The 16459-nt window shown below is 38.9% G+C and overlaps 1 protein-coding gene across 1 annotated transcript in view; it reads right to left on the minus strand.

Moving 5' to 3' along the window:
• LOC146975246 (protein phosphatase 1D-like) overlaps positions 1 to 16459 on the minus strand; it is a 30352-nt gene that overhangs the window by 13617 nt on the left and 276 nt on the right. The window contains exon 2 of the mRNA XM_085794680.1: positions 913 to 1425. Within this exon, the coding sequence (XP_085650806.1) occupies positions 913 to 1425 (513 nt within the window). The remainder of the gene's footprint in view (positions 1 to 912; positions 1426 to 16459) is intronic.

A 16459-nucleotide genomic window follows, 5' to 3' on the forward strand; every position in this document is an offset into this window, starting at 1 on the left:
GTTTGTTTTGTTCTTTGCTTGTTTTTTTTTTTTTTTTTTTTTTTATCACTGGTGAGATGTGAAAAGGACGACTGGTGTCAGACCGATGTGTATGAGGATCATGAATGAAAAGGAAATGTGAATATTTGCTTTGCAAGTTTATTTAAATGCTCTGTTTGCAAACTGTTAAAGGGATAGTTCAGCCAAAATTGAAATGTCCCTCATCATCTCCTCCCCCTCATGTGGACTAAGGGCTGGGAGAAGTTTCAGAGTCCTCCGTGGCTTCTCTGAGTTACAGGGGGTCTCGGCGTAGCAGTGCATGTCCATATGACGGTTGCAAATGGATACCAACTGTCTTCGTAACAAAAAGACACACCAAAAAACATCCAAATACCTCCATGCTGCTCGTATGTAATGTCCGTCTTGTATTGAAGCCCCGACATGAGAAATTGTCCCGAAAAAAATTAAATAAGTTTATATTTCAAGCTTGTTTTGTAGCAGAAGACTTATTTAATTTTTTTCTGAACAATTTCTTATGTCGGGGCTTCAATACAAGACGGACATTACATACGAGCAGCATGGAGGTATCTGGATGTTTTTTGGTGTGTCTTTTTGTTACGAAGACAGTTGGTATCCATTGACAACCGTCATATGGACATGCACTGCTACGCCGAGACCCCCTGTAACTCAGAGAAGCCACGGAGGACTCTGAAACTTCTCCCAGCCCTTAGTCCACATGAGGGGGAGGAGATCATGAGGGACATTTCAATTTTGGGTGAACTTTTCTTTTAAGTTGGGGGTCACTGTGTTTCTAGTAAACACAGGTATCAGTCTGCAGCCCTGTGGTAGTTAGTTAGTTTGTGGAGGTTTTGCTTCCTGCTCGTGACTTTTTATATGTGAAGTGTTGGTTGTTTGGTTGGTTGAAAGACTCACGCAGCTTCTTCCACATGGCGTGGTGGCAGGCCACGAAGCCCTTCCGTATGGCGGCGCAGACCTCGCGGTCGCAGTCGGACCAGAAGCCGCGCTGCTTCTTCATGAACTCCCACAGGTAGTCCCGCGCGAACTGGGCGGCCTCGCGACCCCCGTGGCCGTCGAACACGGCGAAGAACGACACGGAGCGGCGCGAACGGCTCGGCTCCTCCGCCAACTCCTCCTCCTCCTGCTCCCGCCGCTCCTCCGTCGCCGCCGTCGTCCGGCTGTCTGGACTCTCACCGCCCGGCGAAGAAGAGGAGGAGGAAGAGGACGGTTCTTGTTCTTCCTCCACCGCTGCAGCAGCCACCGATGATGATGATGTTGATGTGTTTCCATCGGTTTCGCCCTCAGTCCGAACCGGTTCAAGCGGTTCTGGTTCGTCGCTGGTCTCCTCACACCCCGTGTTGTTTTCTCCGTCCTCAGTCCGGTGTGGAGAGTCGTCGTCGGTGGCAACAACTTCTCTGATCCTCTTTTCTACAGACAGACAGTTACAAACTTCTGAAACTCACTGAATGTAAGGGTCCATGCCTATGTTCCCACAGCCCTATGTTCCCACAGTTCTAAGATTTTTCTCAAAATTAGGCCCTACGTTCCCACGGGACTCTCTCTACCTATCTGGACTCTCTCTATCTGGCCTGTCTAGCCTCTACCGGGTCTTTTTACTAAACTTAAAGGGACAACAAGGAGTTTCTATTTGGTCATAAAAAAGTCTGATATTAATGTGGATGAATCTCCGTTACCACTTGTTAATGGTCCATTTTAGATAAATCTATGGTTTTGTCTCTATGGTTATTTTGTTATTATTAGTGGTGGTGGAAATGCTGGGCGAGCCGACCAGCGTTTCTTTACTTTCGGTTCTCTAGGACCTTCAAGGATTAAAACATGGGTGGACAACCTGGTCAACTAGCTGCTGGAAAGCTACAGGGGACAAAACCCCTTTCTTGGGTCATTTTGCTGGCGAAATGATATAAATGCAAATATTTAGGTACTACAATGGCATAAATAGTCATACAACTATAACATTTGGCAGAGAATATCTTGACACATAGGGGGAGGCAGGAAAAAAAGAAGATGTATGAGAATTCCCTGAATTCATAAGCTTCCATTTGAGTCCAAGATGCCTTTCTATCTCCAAAGCCCCACTTGCTGTGGCCAACGGTCTTCTCTATCTCTCTGTTAACATGTAGTTTTTCACAATAGGTGTTGCATTGTTTGGAGACAGCCTGTAGCTTTCCAGTAGCTAGTAGAAAGGCTATCCTGGACTCAAATGGAAGCTTATGAATTAAGGAAGTTTTCTATATACATGTTAGGCATAGATATTCTCCATAAAGTGCTGAAAAATAATAATTTTCATGAGAATTTAACAGGCGAACAGTACTTTTTTTGGTCTTTTTTGGGATGTTGAGGGTGATATCTTAAAATCGAGTTGCAACAAACCCCAGAATGTTTTTTTCCTGCCTCCCCCTATGTGTCAAGATATTCTCTGCCAAATGTTATAGTTGTATGACTATTTATGCCATTGTAGTACCTAAATATTTGCATTTACATCATTTCACCAGCAAAATGACCCCAGAAAGGGGTTTTGGCCCCTGTAGCTTTCCAGCAGCTAGTTGACCGGGTTGTCCACCCAGGTTTTAATCCTTCAAGTTCCTAGAGATCATTTCTGGTGTCAAACCTTTTACAACGCTCCGTGCCTGTTTTTTGTTTTTTTTAAACTGGGATTTTGCCCCCTGGGTATTAAGTTTATTGTATAAAAATGTGGTTTGTCTAATCCAAACCGTCTCTGAGTAACAGAGCCAAATGCCAAAAAGTGTTGCAACTGTCCCCGGTCTCCCCCTATATTGTGGATTGAATTTGTATTTTGTATTTTTAAATGATTTGTAAGAATAAAACGCACCTTCAGCCGCCTCTCCTTCTCCTTCTCCCTCTCCTTCTCCCTCTCCCTCCCCGCTCTCCTCCTCCTCCTCCTCCCCGGACCTCGGCTCGTCTTCCCCGGGCTCTGGCTCCACTACGATCTCGGTCACGTCTTCCATGTATTTCCTGCCGCCCTGGTCGGTAAACACACTCACTCGCATCAGTAATGCGTTCTCCATCGCTCCAGAAATATAAAAAATAAAAAATAAAAGTCAAAGTCACTCCCCCCCAAAATTTCTGCCCGTTGTTCGCATATAAAACGTTTAAAATCGACAGAAGAGTTCAGTTTGTCTGAGCGCCGCGTCCTGCCTTTGTTTATGTTCGAGCGTAGTAGGCATGCTCCGACGCGCTGACGTCATGGTGCGTAGTTATTCTTCTTCCGGTACGTGAGTGCGTCAAGGTTCACGCAGCGGCTCGTGCTGCCCCCTAGCGCACTGGTTCTTGCAGAGATTGGTCCCTGCCCCAAAACTTTACTTTAAATAACACAACTAAAGAAGTCTAATTTTTCAATTTCAATTTCAATTTCAAAAACTTTATTATCCACAGAGTGGAAATTCCTCTTTGGTTTCACCACAGACATGTCTCACAAAACAGAACACAATGACACAGTAAAAAAACAAACATTTCAAGGATAAAAGAAAAAAAAAATATAAAATAGCCTACGGCAGTAACTGTACTTCACACATCACACATTCAAGTAGGCCCACATAATTTCATAAAACACACCACAGTACGAACCTGCTGTGTAGGAAAACCCTCAGCAAAGGAAAAAACAGGAGGCCGCATTCTGATCTTATTTATTGCGTTGACAGCTTCTGGGACAAAGGGCCATCGGGACCAAGGGCCATCGGTAGTAACCACCGCTTCCCTGAAGGCAAAAGCTAATTTTTAAATGTCAACTGCTACATAGATTGTATCCCACTGAAGTGCTGTTAAAGCAGAAGTAAGGTGAATTTTTGTGTTAATCTAAGTCTTAAATAGTTGTATCTTCCGACAGCAATCACTTCTATAGAGTGTTTGGTCTGAAACACGGGTCTGTCAGTCCCTCTGCTCTGCTCTGAGCCCAGGAGAAAACTTTCCTTGTATCCTACAAGTTTTATCCAATGAGGAGAGAGAACGGCATAAAGGGGCAGTCCTCTCTGTGTGTGCAGCCAAGGGATGCGCCTGAATGTGGTGACGTAGGGACGAGGACCAATAGATCCATGACGAGGGCGGGGGCTGCTAACTCCATCTGCTGACAAGACGTTATGGTGCGTTCAAGGCAACCCGTAACTCGTGTTTTTCCGACCTGTGAAGTGGTACCAGTTCGATCTGGTACGAGTTCACGGGTCAGAAGTTACGAGTGGCCGTTATAGTGACTTTCACAGGTAAAACAGGTCGGAGAAACACGAGTGGGTTGCCTGGAACGCTACAAAGTCGTAAGTTGTGACTTGAAGCTGTAATTTACGGTTTCAAAAGCCTGCCTGGAACGCAGCATTAGCCAAAACCACCGGATCGCTTACTTCTGCTTTAATAATAATAATAATAATAATAATAATAATAATAATAATAATAATATTTTCTATTTTATTTAACCTTTATTCAACCAGGCGGAATCAATTAAGAACAAGTTCTTATTTACAATGATGGCCTGACTAGAGGCATACGCTTCTTGAGGGGAGGGGGCAGGAGGGCTGTAAAGGAGAAAAGATTGGTTAAAGGACAATAGCAAATATGCACAACTATGCAAACATTCAACAAAAACAAGAACATAAAAGAGTTAATAGCCAAGATTTTTTTTACAAACATTACAGGATTCTTTAGAGAGCCTAAACATTGAGAGAGGATAAAAGAACAGGGTTATCTGTAAGGATTATTTACAACACAGAAACACCAAAAGACAGAGTTAGTTTCAATAATTAGTAGCAACAGTGTGTCACAAAAAAAGTGGCCTATAGGCGAACGGCGGCAGGTATGGGCCTTCAACAAGCAGAACCGAGGAAAAGGGTTAGATAGTGGGGAAGCAGCTGCAAGAGGTGTGAGATGGCCTCTTTGATAATTAATAATAATAATACATTTTATTTGTAAAGCACTTTTAATAAAGTAATCTCAAAGTGCTACAGAAACCAGAAACAAAATAAACAAAACACTAAGAGAAAAATCAGACGCATTAAAATCAGCAGAAGACACAGGTAATAAAGTATATTAAAGAAAACAGCTGAAGGAGATTAAAGTGCAATGACAATAGTAAAAACATCTAAGAATGCCTTCCTGAAAATGTCATTTTTTATATTTTATTTAATTACTTAGTTATTATTTTTCATTTTCAAGTCAAGTTAAACAGTGACGGTGACTGTTATCATCTAACTCTACAGTTGTGTCTGTGAGAGAGTGAGAGTTAAGACACTGAAGGAGGGGACATGTCCTCGGCTTGTTCCCGGGCAGATAACCGTCTCTGGCAGTAGGCTACATCTCAGAAAGGGGCATGTTAATAATATAATAATAATACATTTTATTTATACAGCACTTTTACAGCTCTCAAAAGTGGAAATAATTACAGAGGAAATAAAATACAACAACAAAATTGCGTAAGTGCTCAGTGCAGAGAGGAAGAAAGAGAGACAAATGAAAAAATACATAGAAAGGACAAACAATGTGCAATAACTATGTGTGTTACGGCTCCTCCTGCGTTCAAAATAAGGTCAAGAAGCATCAGAGTCGTTTGTGAGGAGGAGGTCTACGACTCACTACATAACAAGCACTCGCAGAGATATTTCCAGTTTCAACGAAAATATTTGGATTTTGTTTTACATGAACAAAAATATTCTCTGGTTTGACTTGACAATGAGCAAATAAAATAAAAAAACGTAATTTAATGCTTAAATCCAACCAACATTCGAGTTTATATGGGTTGAAGTTATGTATACAAATGATAATGAGGTCAAAATACTCACTTGCCTAATAATTGTGCAGGCAGTGTATAAACACAGGGACAGGGACTGACCTTTAACCACACAAACTACATAGTGAAATTCTCTAACATACACAAGGAAAAGTGAGGTTGCCTCAGCTGCAGCACTGCGGTGTAGTATTACACTTGAAAATAACCACATACTAAATGCTAAAATACTTTACAACAAATACTAAAGAGGCTGTAGATAAGATAGGATGCAACATTACACAAAAGAACATTAAACAGCAGAAACTTAAACACTTAAACTGTATTTGTTTTCTCTCATAGTTTGATTTTCTCTCTCTTTTTATTTTATTTTTTTTAGATTTCACTATCATTAATAATAGGCTATGTCACCTTTATTCCCTTTAATTGCATACATTTTATTTGTACATACTGTTCATACAGTCTTTGCCAGAATTATGTGGAATGTTTCATACTCTTGGACAGTTTCAGAAAGCAGGTGAACAGGGAAGAAGTCCTGCCTTTATGGACCGGACTGGGCTGAAAACTCACTGGATTTACTCACTCAGGAAATCATCATGATGCTTCATGTGAGAAGTGCTACATCTAGTGGCCAGAACAGGAAATAACAAACACAAATAAATATCAGAACAAGTGAAGATAGGTCTGTATTTTATAGTCGAAGCAATCAATTATATATATCAATATTATCGTGTAAATGAATCAATAGATTTGCGTTAACAACAGTCAACTCAGACTCAGTGTCCTTGTGTTTAATGAAGGAAGGATATTCATTTTTAAGAAACAAAAGAGTCAAAACTGTTTCTGACTACTTTTTTTTTTGGTTTGTTACAATTGTATTATTATTAATTACCTTAATATTGATTACAGGTTTTCATCGGCGAACCAGAATCCTCCACAGACCAGAACCACACACACAACCAGCAAGACTTCAACAATTAAAACGTCAAATTGTGCAGCTTCTTCTGGACATTCAATTTTTAAAAATACTTTTTATACTTTTTTTCAAATATTCGTTGAGATCCGATCACATGTTTGCACTGGTAGAAGAAGAGAAAACTGTAGCGTCATCCTCACTCCACAACGTCTCCACAGCTTCTGACGCTGACCCTCATTCCTACATTTCCTCTCTTTGTCCATTCCTTCTGCTCATTCAGCGTGGCTTCAGCTACGGCTTTCAGCATTCACACGCATTTTCTTTATGGAAATGCTCTTTCTAGTCATTCTCACATCTTCCGGCATTTTTTGCAGTCCAACTAGTCCTGTATACTTTCTGCTACTTCAACAATTAAAACATCAAATTGTGCAGCTTCTTCTGGACATTCAATTTTTTAAATACTTTTTATACTTTTTTTTCAAATATTCGTTGAGATCCGATCACATGTTTGCACTGGTAGAAGAAGAGAAAACTGTAGCGTCGTCCTCACTCCATCCTTTGTCAATTCTTTGTTAATTCTTTGTCAATTCCTTCTGCTCATTCAGCCTGGCTTCAGCTATGGCTTTCAGCATTCACACGCATTTTCTTTATGGAAATGCTCTTTCTAGGAATTCTCACATCTTCCGGCATTTTTTGCAGTCCAACTAGTCCTGTGTACTTTCTGCTACTTCAACAATTAAAACATCAAACTGTGCAGCTTCTTTTGTACATTCATATCTTTAATACTCTTTATACATTTTTAAAAAAATATTAAACTTTTTCAGATTTTTTTGTCCCATAGAAAATGCATTGGAACAGTCCTCAAAGTGTCACACCTGTCATGTTCATGCACATGACTTCACTTTATTCTCATAAAAGCTAAAATTATGGTCCCGATGATGTTGTAATGATGCTATAATGTAAAGCCCTTTGAGACAAACTGTTTGTGAAAATAGGCTATACAAATAAAATCACCTTGCCTACTGACTTTGGGCTTGTAAAGTGATGTTCATAGATAAATCTGATGTCAATAAACATGTTTAATGAGAAGAAATTCAACCTTGAGCCACAGCCGGTAAGAGACAGACGGTCATGTGTACTCCAACAGCAGAGAAGAAACAATATAAGATATATGCAGAGATGGACAGAGTACTCGACCCCAGTACTTGAGTAAGAGTACAAATACTACTGGTCAAAATGTACTCTGTTACAAGTAAAAGTAGCTCAGTCGACATGTTACTCCAGTAAGAGTAAAAAAGTACTTGCTTTTAAATTTACTTTAAGTAAAAATAAGAGTAAGTGAGTAAATTTCCTATTTTTCACATCAATGAATGACTATACTTTTTTCTAAATGAATTTAAGGAGCTTTTAACTCTTGTTTCTGAGAATGAACTCTTTGTTCAATAGTATTTTAGAAAAAGAAAAAAAAGAGCAGACTTGAAAGTAACCAGTACTTTTCAGCCTTCCTAGAAATTAACTCGAGTAAAAGTAAAAATATTTGTCTTGGAAATGTATTCAAGTAAGAGTAATAAGTACCAAAGAAATCTAATACTCCAGTAAAGTACAAATCCTCCGGATATGTACTTAAGTACAGTACTCAAGTAAATTTACTCCGTTACTGTCCACCACTGGATATATATGTAGCCTATATAAGATTATTTCTTTATGTTTCATTAATTACAATGAAATAACAGTATGTAACATAATACATGTTGTTGCATGTTATACATTTAAAGCAGAAGTAAGTGATATATTTGTGTTAATATAAGTCTTAAATAGTTGTATCTTCCGACAGCAATCACTTCTATAGAGTGTTTGGTCTGAAACACGGGTCTGTCAGTCACTCTGCTCTGCTCTGCTCTGAGCCCAGGAGAAAACATTTATCGTATCCTACAGTTTTTATCCAATGAGGAGAGAGAACGGCATAAAGGGGCAGTCCTCTCTGTGTGTGCAGCCAAGGGATGCGCCTGAATGTGGTGACGTAGGGACGAGGACCAATAGATCCATGACGAGGGCGGGGGCTGCTAACTCCGTCGGCTGACAAGAAGTTATGGTGCGTTCAAGGCAACTCGTAACTGGTGTTTTTCCGACCTGTGAAGTCGTACCAGTTCGATCTGGTACGAGTTCACGGGTCAGAAGTTACGAGTGGCCGTTATAGTGACTTTCACAGGTAAAACAGGTCGGAGAAACACGAGTGTGTTGCCTGGAACGCTACAAAGTCGTAAGTCGTGACTTGAAGCTGTAATTTACGGTTTCAATAGCCTGCCTGGAACGCAGCATTAGCCAAAACCACCGGATCGCTTACTTCTGCTTTAACTCATTAAATATATATTATTTAGTCTATTAATTGCTTATTACAAAAGAAAAGAACAAGCCACCATGGTCCTGTACGTGTTGGACCGTGTAAATCTAATTCTCACATGGTCGTCGACGTCGAGTCAGAATCTCTGTGAGGTTCAGCGTCGCCTCCTGTTTGACATCACTGACCAACACAAACACTCATCATAACACACACACACATGTTCACACAAGCAGACACACAAGCAGACACACACACACTCACTCACACACAGAGGAAACCATTCAACATGAGTTGTTGTGATGTAATTACTTTTCATTTGATGTGAAAAATTATTCAGAGTCAATGAGATGGAAAGTGTTGTGCCGTCTATCACAGGAACTGGCATTGTTTACTTCCCTGCAGCACATCATTTGCTCTATCTCACAGTCACAATTATTCTCTCTGTCTTACTGTCATACACATTCCACTACAGTGTATCACACGCCTCATTTAACCCCACGCCGCTGTGCGCATGTGCATCTCTGTGTGTGTGTGTTTGTTTGTTTTTGCCTGTTTGCTTTTAAAGATGAATCTGTTAAAAGATTAAAAGAAAGAAAAAATCTCCTTCACTTTGTTTCACCTTGAATTATCGTGTGTGTGTGTGTTTCTTATCTGGATAGAAGGAAACCTCATGTTAACGCATGTTTACTGACACTGATGTGAATGTGTCATTGTGTGTGTTTGTTCACTATAGTTGAAGCAGAGACAGAAACATGTTCGGTGACTTTTTAATGGAGGATGGGTTTAATGTTTTATGTTTTAGTTGCAGTTAAAGACAATACCTACTTCTTTTTGTTCTTCATGACTGTTGTGTTGACTCAGGTCTGTACATTATAATGGCTGTAGAGCTGGTTTACACAAACTGGAAGATATGTTATTATATGTTTCGATACGATGCGATATGATACGATACTTTACGATGCATTACCAAACTTTACAATATATGTTACAATGCGTTACTTTACAATACGATATGATAGACCCACTTTACGATGCATTACGATACTTTATGACAGGGGTTCTCCACTAGTCTCACTTTGGGCTCCACATTGTCCCATGGTCATTAAGTCGCGACCCACTTTTATAGAATTCAAACCAAGATTTATATTTTTTTAAAGCCTTTAAAAACTCATTTAGCTCTTTATTGAGCAAAGTGCATTTCAGAGCACACGAATGAAACTGAGGAGTTACCATGACAACTGCATGTACGGAAGTGAATAAAAAAATATCAAACTGCACAAAATGGAGACCAACAAAACGATATATTTGACTTCTAATGCATCTCTGCATTCAGAGCATGTTCACTAAAGTGAATAAATATCAAATTGCATAATAATTTTTGATTATTCATTTATTGATCTATTTTTGATTCTTGATTTTTAATTTTTGATTTATTTATTTTATTTTTTACACGCTGGAAGGCCAAACGGGAGACAAAGGTCATGTTTTGCTTCCACTGACATTGTAAATACAAACTAGCACCTGTGCATATGTATGAATGTGGATGAGTCTGTATTGTTGAGTTTGTATTGATGTGCTGTTGTGGATGAGCTTGTATTATTATTATTATTGTTCTTGGTGGACTGCCGAACAGAATTGCCCTCTGGGATTAATAAAGTTGATCAAATCAAATCAGATCAAATCAAAATAAAGACCCAGAAAACAAAACCAGATTCACTGCATCAGGCCACATTAATAAGAAACTGATATCTTTGCATAATCTTTTGCAGAAAGTGAGGAGGAGCATTACAACTGCATGTGTTCACGTGACGCGTGGCTTTCAATATAAGTTATTTTTCAAAATAAAAGACATGTCCAACATCAGATGTGCATTAAATATTATTTACTTTTTTGACCAGCTGTCTGCGACCCATCCAGAACGGGTCTAGACCCACTTTTGGGTCCCGACCCACCAGTTGAGAACCACTGCTTTATGATACAATATGATATGGTTACAATGTGATAATATAGGATGTGTTACAATACTTCACGATATGATACAATACAATATGATACGATGCAATACCAAACAGAAGTGTCTGTGGGTGCGATGTGTGTGGGTCAGGACACAAATAGCTACATGAAAACAGCAGTGCATGCTGGGACAATCAATCAGTCATCAATCAGTTCCTTTATCTGTGTTTTAGAATTAAATTTTACAACTTCTGTTTGTTTTTTTCTTTTTCTTTTTTTTTGTTTTTTTTACTACATTAGAGAGAACTGGTATTTATTATCCTGAATAAGAATCAAAGACCAGGGTGGAATTATGTTATGTTACGTTACAGTTACTCCAACGGCAGAGAATAAATAATATAAGATACATATAAAATATTATGTCCATATGTCTCATTATTACAAAACCCCTCTAGCATCTCCTCAATTATTAACCATTCTTTCATTGATACTAATTAATAAATAATTTATAAACACAGCTATAAATCTATTATATAATGTATATAATGTATTTAATGATTGTAATGATATGAAATGTGTTAATACATGTAACTGTAATATAAGTACAAATAAACCAGTAATAACTACCTGAATGAATGAATCATTAATTACCTTAAGAGTTAATTATTGTTAAACTATGAAAACACTCATTGATCATTTGTTTATGAACCATTGACGTCTTATAAAGAACTGGTTTTATAATACTTGATGTATAATGATGAATCATCATTTATTAAATAAAAATACAATATCATTATTCAAACGTATAAGTAGTATAAGTAAGATTAATAAACTTGTTTAAATACAAAATCATGAAACACATTAGATAAGCTTATTAATCCAGAGTTAAACATTTAAAATGAATTAATGTTAAGTAGTTATTATAAAGTGTTGTGGTAACACTTTATAATAATAGACTCTATTAAGCATTAAATACTGAATTCATCATTTATAACACATGAATACTACTCATTAGTACGTAGTTTATAATCAGTTAAACATGTTTTACTCATCATTGATAAGCACGAACTGTATTTATAAACTGCATACTAATGAGTATTCATGCGTTATAAATGAAGAATTCAGTATTTATTAATGCTTAACTAATGATTAATAGTGTGTACTTATTATAAAGTGTTACCAGTGTTTTAGATATATATATATATACAGTTATACATGTAGTAATCGTCTGTATGTGGTTGTAACACACAGGACGAGGAACCTCATTGGCTCTGGATGGGATCAATTGTCCAATAGATTTAAAGTCTACTGTATTGTGTGTGTATATGAGTGTGTATATGATAAATAGATATATATCGATATATCATATACAGTATAGACATATACAGCAATGTCTCTGTCATGGCGCTGCAGTTGCGTCCCTCGTCCATGTGGTGGCAGTGTGACTCCAGCTCTGGATCCTCCTCTCCATCCTCCCTCTTTGTTCTCCTGCCAATTTCTCCTCTTCTCCATCTCCCTCTCTCCCTCTCCCTCCCTCTCTCCCTCTCTCTTTTTGCTTCTCCCACTTAGAACATCTTTGAGAGGAGAGAAAAAGAGAAGAAGGAAAAAAAAAATGTATCCCCGGGTTAAAATAAATAGCCTTTCACAGTTAATTTAATTGACTATTTTGTACAAAATCGAGGTAATTCCGCCTCGGCTGCAACAGCAAACAAGAATAGCATTGCCTTGGCAATCAGTTACCACGCAAACACAAGAGAAAGGCTTTAATCTGCTTCTATCACAGAGGAGCCATGGCTGAAGTTTGTTCAGACACTGTGAGGCACCTGTTTTCTTAATTGTTGTAACATCTCTGCAGCAGAAAAAGAAGAAGAGAAAGAAGAAAAAAACTCTCTCAGTGGAGCGACGGAGGGAGAGATGTGAAATGTTTTACCTTCAACAAGAGGAGACAGACTCACAAATACAATGAAACACACTCAGATCTGCTTATTGCATAGGGAGACACTACAGGTGAATAGGGTAAAAATTTTAACTAGCAGATTTCACCATGAAACTTCCCAAATTTATCACTCACATTAAGACACATATTTTTTGTATTACAAGTTTTGTCAAATTTTATGTTTAAATATGTAAATGAGGCAATATCTGATGAAATATGCACTCATTTGCATACATTTCCAGAACCAAAATATGAAAAATGGATAAAGCCACTTTCAAAATTCTTGTTTTATTTTGTTGACATATTAGAGTCAGAAGTTTTTACAGAGGAGGATTTTGGATATCTCTTTTTACTACTCTGTAAATGAGAAAATACTGTCACCAGCCCTAAAAACATCTAATGTCTCCATGTTTTTAGTAATAAAATGTTGTATAAATGAGGCTGTGAATGATATATCAACAATCCTCTCTGTAAAAACCTTCAGAATATAGAAAGGGGTCAAAGTGGAAGGTTTGGTGTCTGGAAGTGCTGCTGAAGTGGAGATTTCTAGAGAGGAGTCTGAGTCTGGAAAACTCTTTCTGAGGAAACGGCCTTTAAAGACTTGGACTGTAAAACTACAGAGATTGTTATTGTCAATCGTACTTTTACGATTGGTTGCGGATACGGAGGAAATGAAAATTTTTGGAGCCACATCATTGTTCAGGAGAGAGAGAGCTTTACAATGACACCTGACATGACATGGGTCAGACAACAGAATCAGAATCAGAAAACCTTTATTGTCCCCTGCACATAGCAGTGGAACCATTTCTTAAACGTGTGCATACGTGCGCATGAAAGAAACATGAAAACACAGTTTAGCAGAACATAAAACAAATAACAAAGATACAGAATGACACAAGTAAAAACTGGCACAGCACAGTACGTCACAGTAGTATGTTAACTCTTGGTGAATTTAGGAGAAATCTACTGACGAAAGACACAAAATGAAGTAAAATAAAAACCTTGATGTGGATTTTCTACTATTTCTTTAGATTTTTCTGAAAGAATACATGTTAAGGAAGAAAAATAGCCCAAAATCTCAAAATTGAACAGTGCATGAAAAAACAGTGTACAGTAGTGTCTCGCCTTGGTTTTAATGACGTCTGCTCATCAGTTTTTATGTGGTTTTTGGAGCAACTATGTCAGAATAATAGCTTAAAGTGTAATTATTGTTAATTTCTTGTGTTGTGTGTTGTGTGTGGTGTGAAAGTGTGTGTGTTTGTGTGTGTGTGTGTCATCATGTCAGAGCTTCAGAGTCGAGGTCAGTGTCCAGAAAAAGAAGAAGGAGAAGAGGAAGAAGGAGAAGGAGTGTTGCTGCTGCTGCTGCTGCTCTTCCTCCTCTGTCTAACTTCTTAATCATCCTCCTCTCCTGCTGCTGGCTGGATGCAGCACCACGTGTGTATACGTGTGTGTGTATGTGTGTGTGTGTCCCTCAGTGTGTGCCTGTGAAACACAGAGCCTGTCGGTCCGAGGTGTTGCTGTTGTCGCCTGTCCTCCGGCCTCCAGCGGAGCGTCAGGCTGCCCCCCGCCGGCCGGCCCAGGTCACCCCACGCTGACCTGTTTAATTGTCTGCCTGTCCCAGCGCCCACCGGTGAGCCGGTGTGTGTTCCCGCTGCGCCGGGGAGGACAAGGGCGACAACACACACACACACACACACACACACACACACACACACACACACACACACACACACACACACACGAGGGGCATGAGCATTAAAAACATGAACAAAACAGCCACACAGAGTCTCTGTTAGATACCATCAGGCACATGTTGTAGTAAGTGTGTGTCCCATTAAAAAACACGCTCATATCAAGGAGCTTCTCTCAAGTCCGTCTGTTGTTTTGGAGTGTGCATGTGTGTGCATGTGTGTGTGTGTGTGTGTGTGTGTGTGTGCGGAAACAAGTGCAAACATCCCACCCACAGATTTAGTAACTGCAGCTTCACACCAGCAGCTAGAGGAAGAGCCCGGAGAGCAGAGAGGAGCTGCTGCTGCTGCTGCTGCTGCTGCTCCTCTGTCTGTTCTCTGTCCACATTTACAGCTGCATCACGCAGATTGTGCTGGATTTTTAAAATATCAGATGATGAAGGAGGAGGAGGAGGAAGAGGAGGAATCTGCAAAATCCTGCACAGTTTTGTTTCTCTTTTTTTGGTTCTTGTACCGTTGAAGACTGTTAGCATGAGCTGAACAGTGAAGGATGTGGAGACACGGTCGGCTTCAGGGGTTTGTCTTCAGAGAAAGACAGGAAGTCTGTTCAAACTAGCATAATGTGTTCACAATAGGAAACATTTGCACAGATTTGGCAACAACTACTGTAGGCCTTCATGATGAATACACACACACACACATATATGTAATATAATCAACATTTAGTCAAACTGGCCCATTGCCATAATCCCTATAGTCATAGCAGTAGGTTCGTTACCTTTAATTGTCGGTGCAAGCTGTTTTTAGAACGGCGGAGCAGAGCCGTGAGCTGCTCAGAGCTACACTACGGAGGCTCATTATGGGATTTCTTGGTTTCCCTCATCAAACTCATCAAATACACAATCCAACAACTCCACAACGCTCTGGTGGACAAGTTGTGAGCTGCACATTCACCACGCTATGAGATAATAACTATTTGTATATGTGCAACATCATAACAACAAAGTTGTTTTAGTTGGAGTGAGACTCTGGAGCCGTTAGCGACTAAATATTTATTGCTAACGTGTCCGAATGCTGAGTTTTTTTTGTGTGTGTGTATTTTCTATAAATGTAAAACTGAACAGGAAGCAAACCAATGTTAAATTCTCAGTGAGGTCATGTGATCTGATCAAGGTGCACGTGTGTTTAAAGTTGTTCCCTACAGATTGTCGCTCTTGGTTTTCTTCAGATTCCTTGTGGCTCCGTCTCATGATGTGTTCAAGTTCACCTGTGGTCAGGTAAATACAGACTCTTCTGGTTTTTTTGTGTTTTTTTGTGATATCGAAAATCAATATTTTTCCTACAACCAGATGGTTTTAGAGGTTTATCTCTGCAGCAAGGCAAGGCATCTTTATTTATATAGAGCATTTCAAACCAAGGCAACTCAATGTGCTTTACGTAAAGACAAAACATTAAAAAAAAAAAAAAAGAGAAGCATAAAACAGAATAAAAACAAACCCTAAAAACAGAGTTAAAAGCAAGAGCAAATAAAAGTAAAATAAAAGAAAATAGATAAAGTTTAAAGTTGTTAAAAAGAGCTCAGCTATAAGCACGTGAAAAGAGAAATGTTTTTAACCTGGATGCTGACAGTGACCTCCCCCTGCTTTATTATATTCTTGTCTGTGAAACACTGTGTAATAACCTCATTTCTTTTAGTTTTATTCTCTCCCTTATTGTACACACAGATATATGTATATATTATGTTTATATATTTATTGAAGCACTTTGTATTCTAATATTTATCTGTGTTTTTATGGAGCCATGCTCGCAGTTTCATTCTGCTGCTTCTGTGGTGGTTTTGTAGAACAAATTAATCTTGGATCTTGAATCGTTCTTCTTTCCT

This window comes from Trachurus japonicus, chromosome 13, assembly GCF_045865225.1.
Source record: "Trachurus japonicus isolate A0001 chromosome 13, Traja_1.0".
NCBI classification, from domain to species: Eukaryota; Metazoa; Chordata; class Actinopteri; order Carangiformes; family Carangidae; genus Trachurus; species Trachurus japonicus.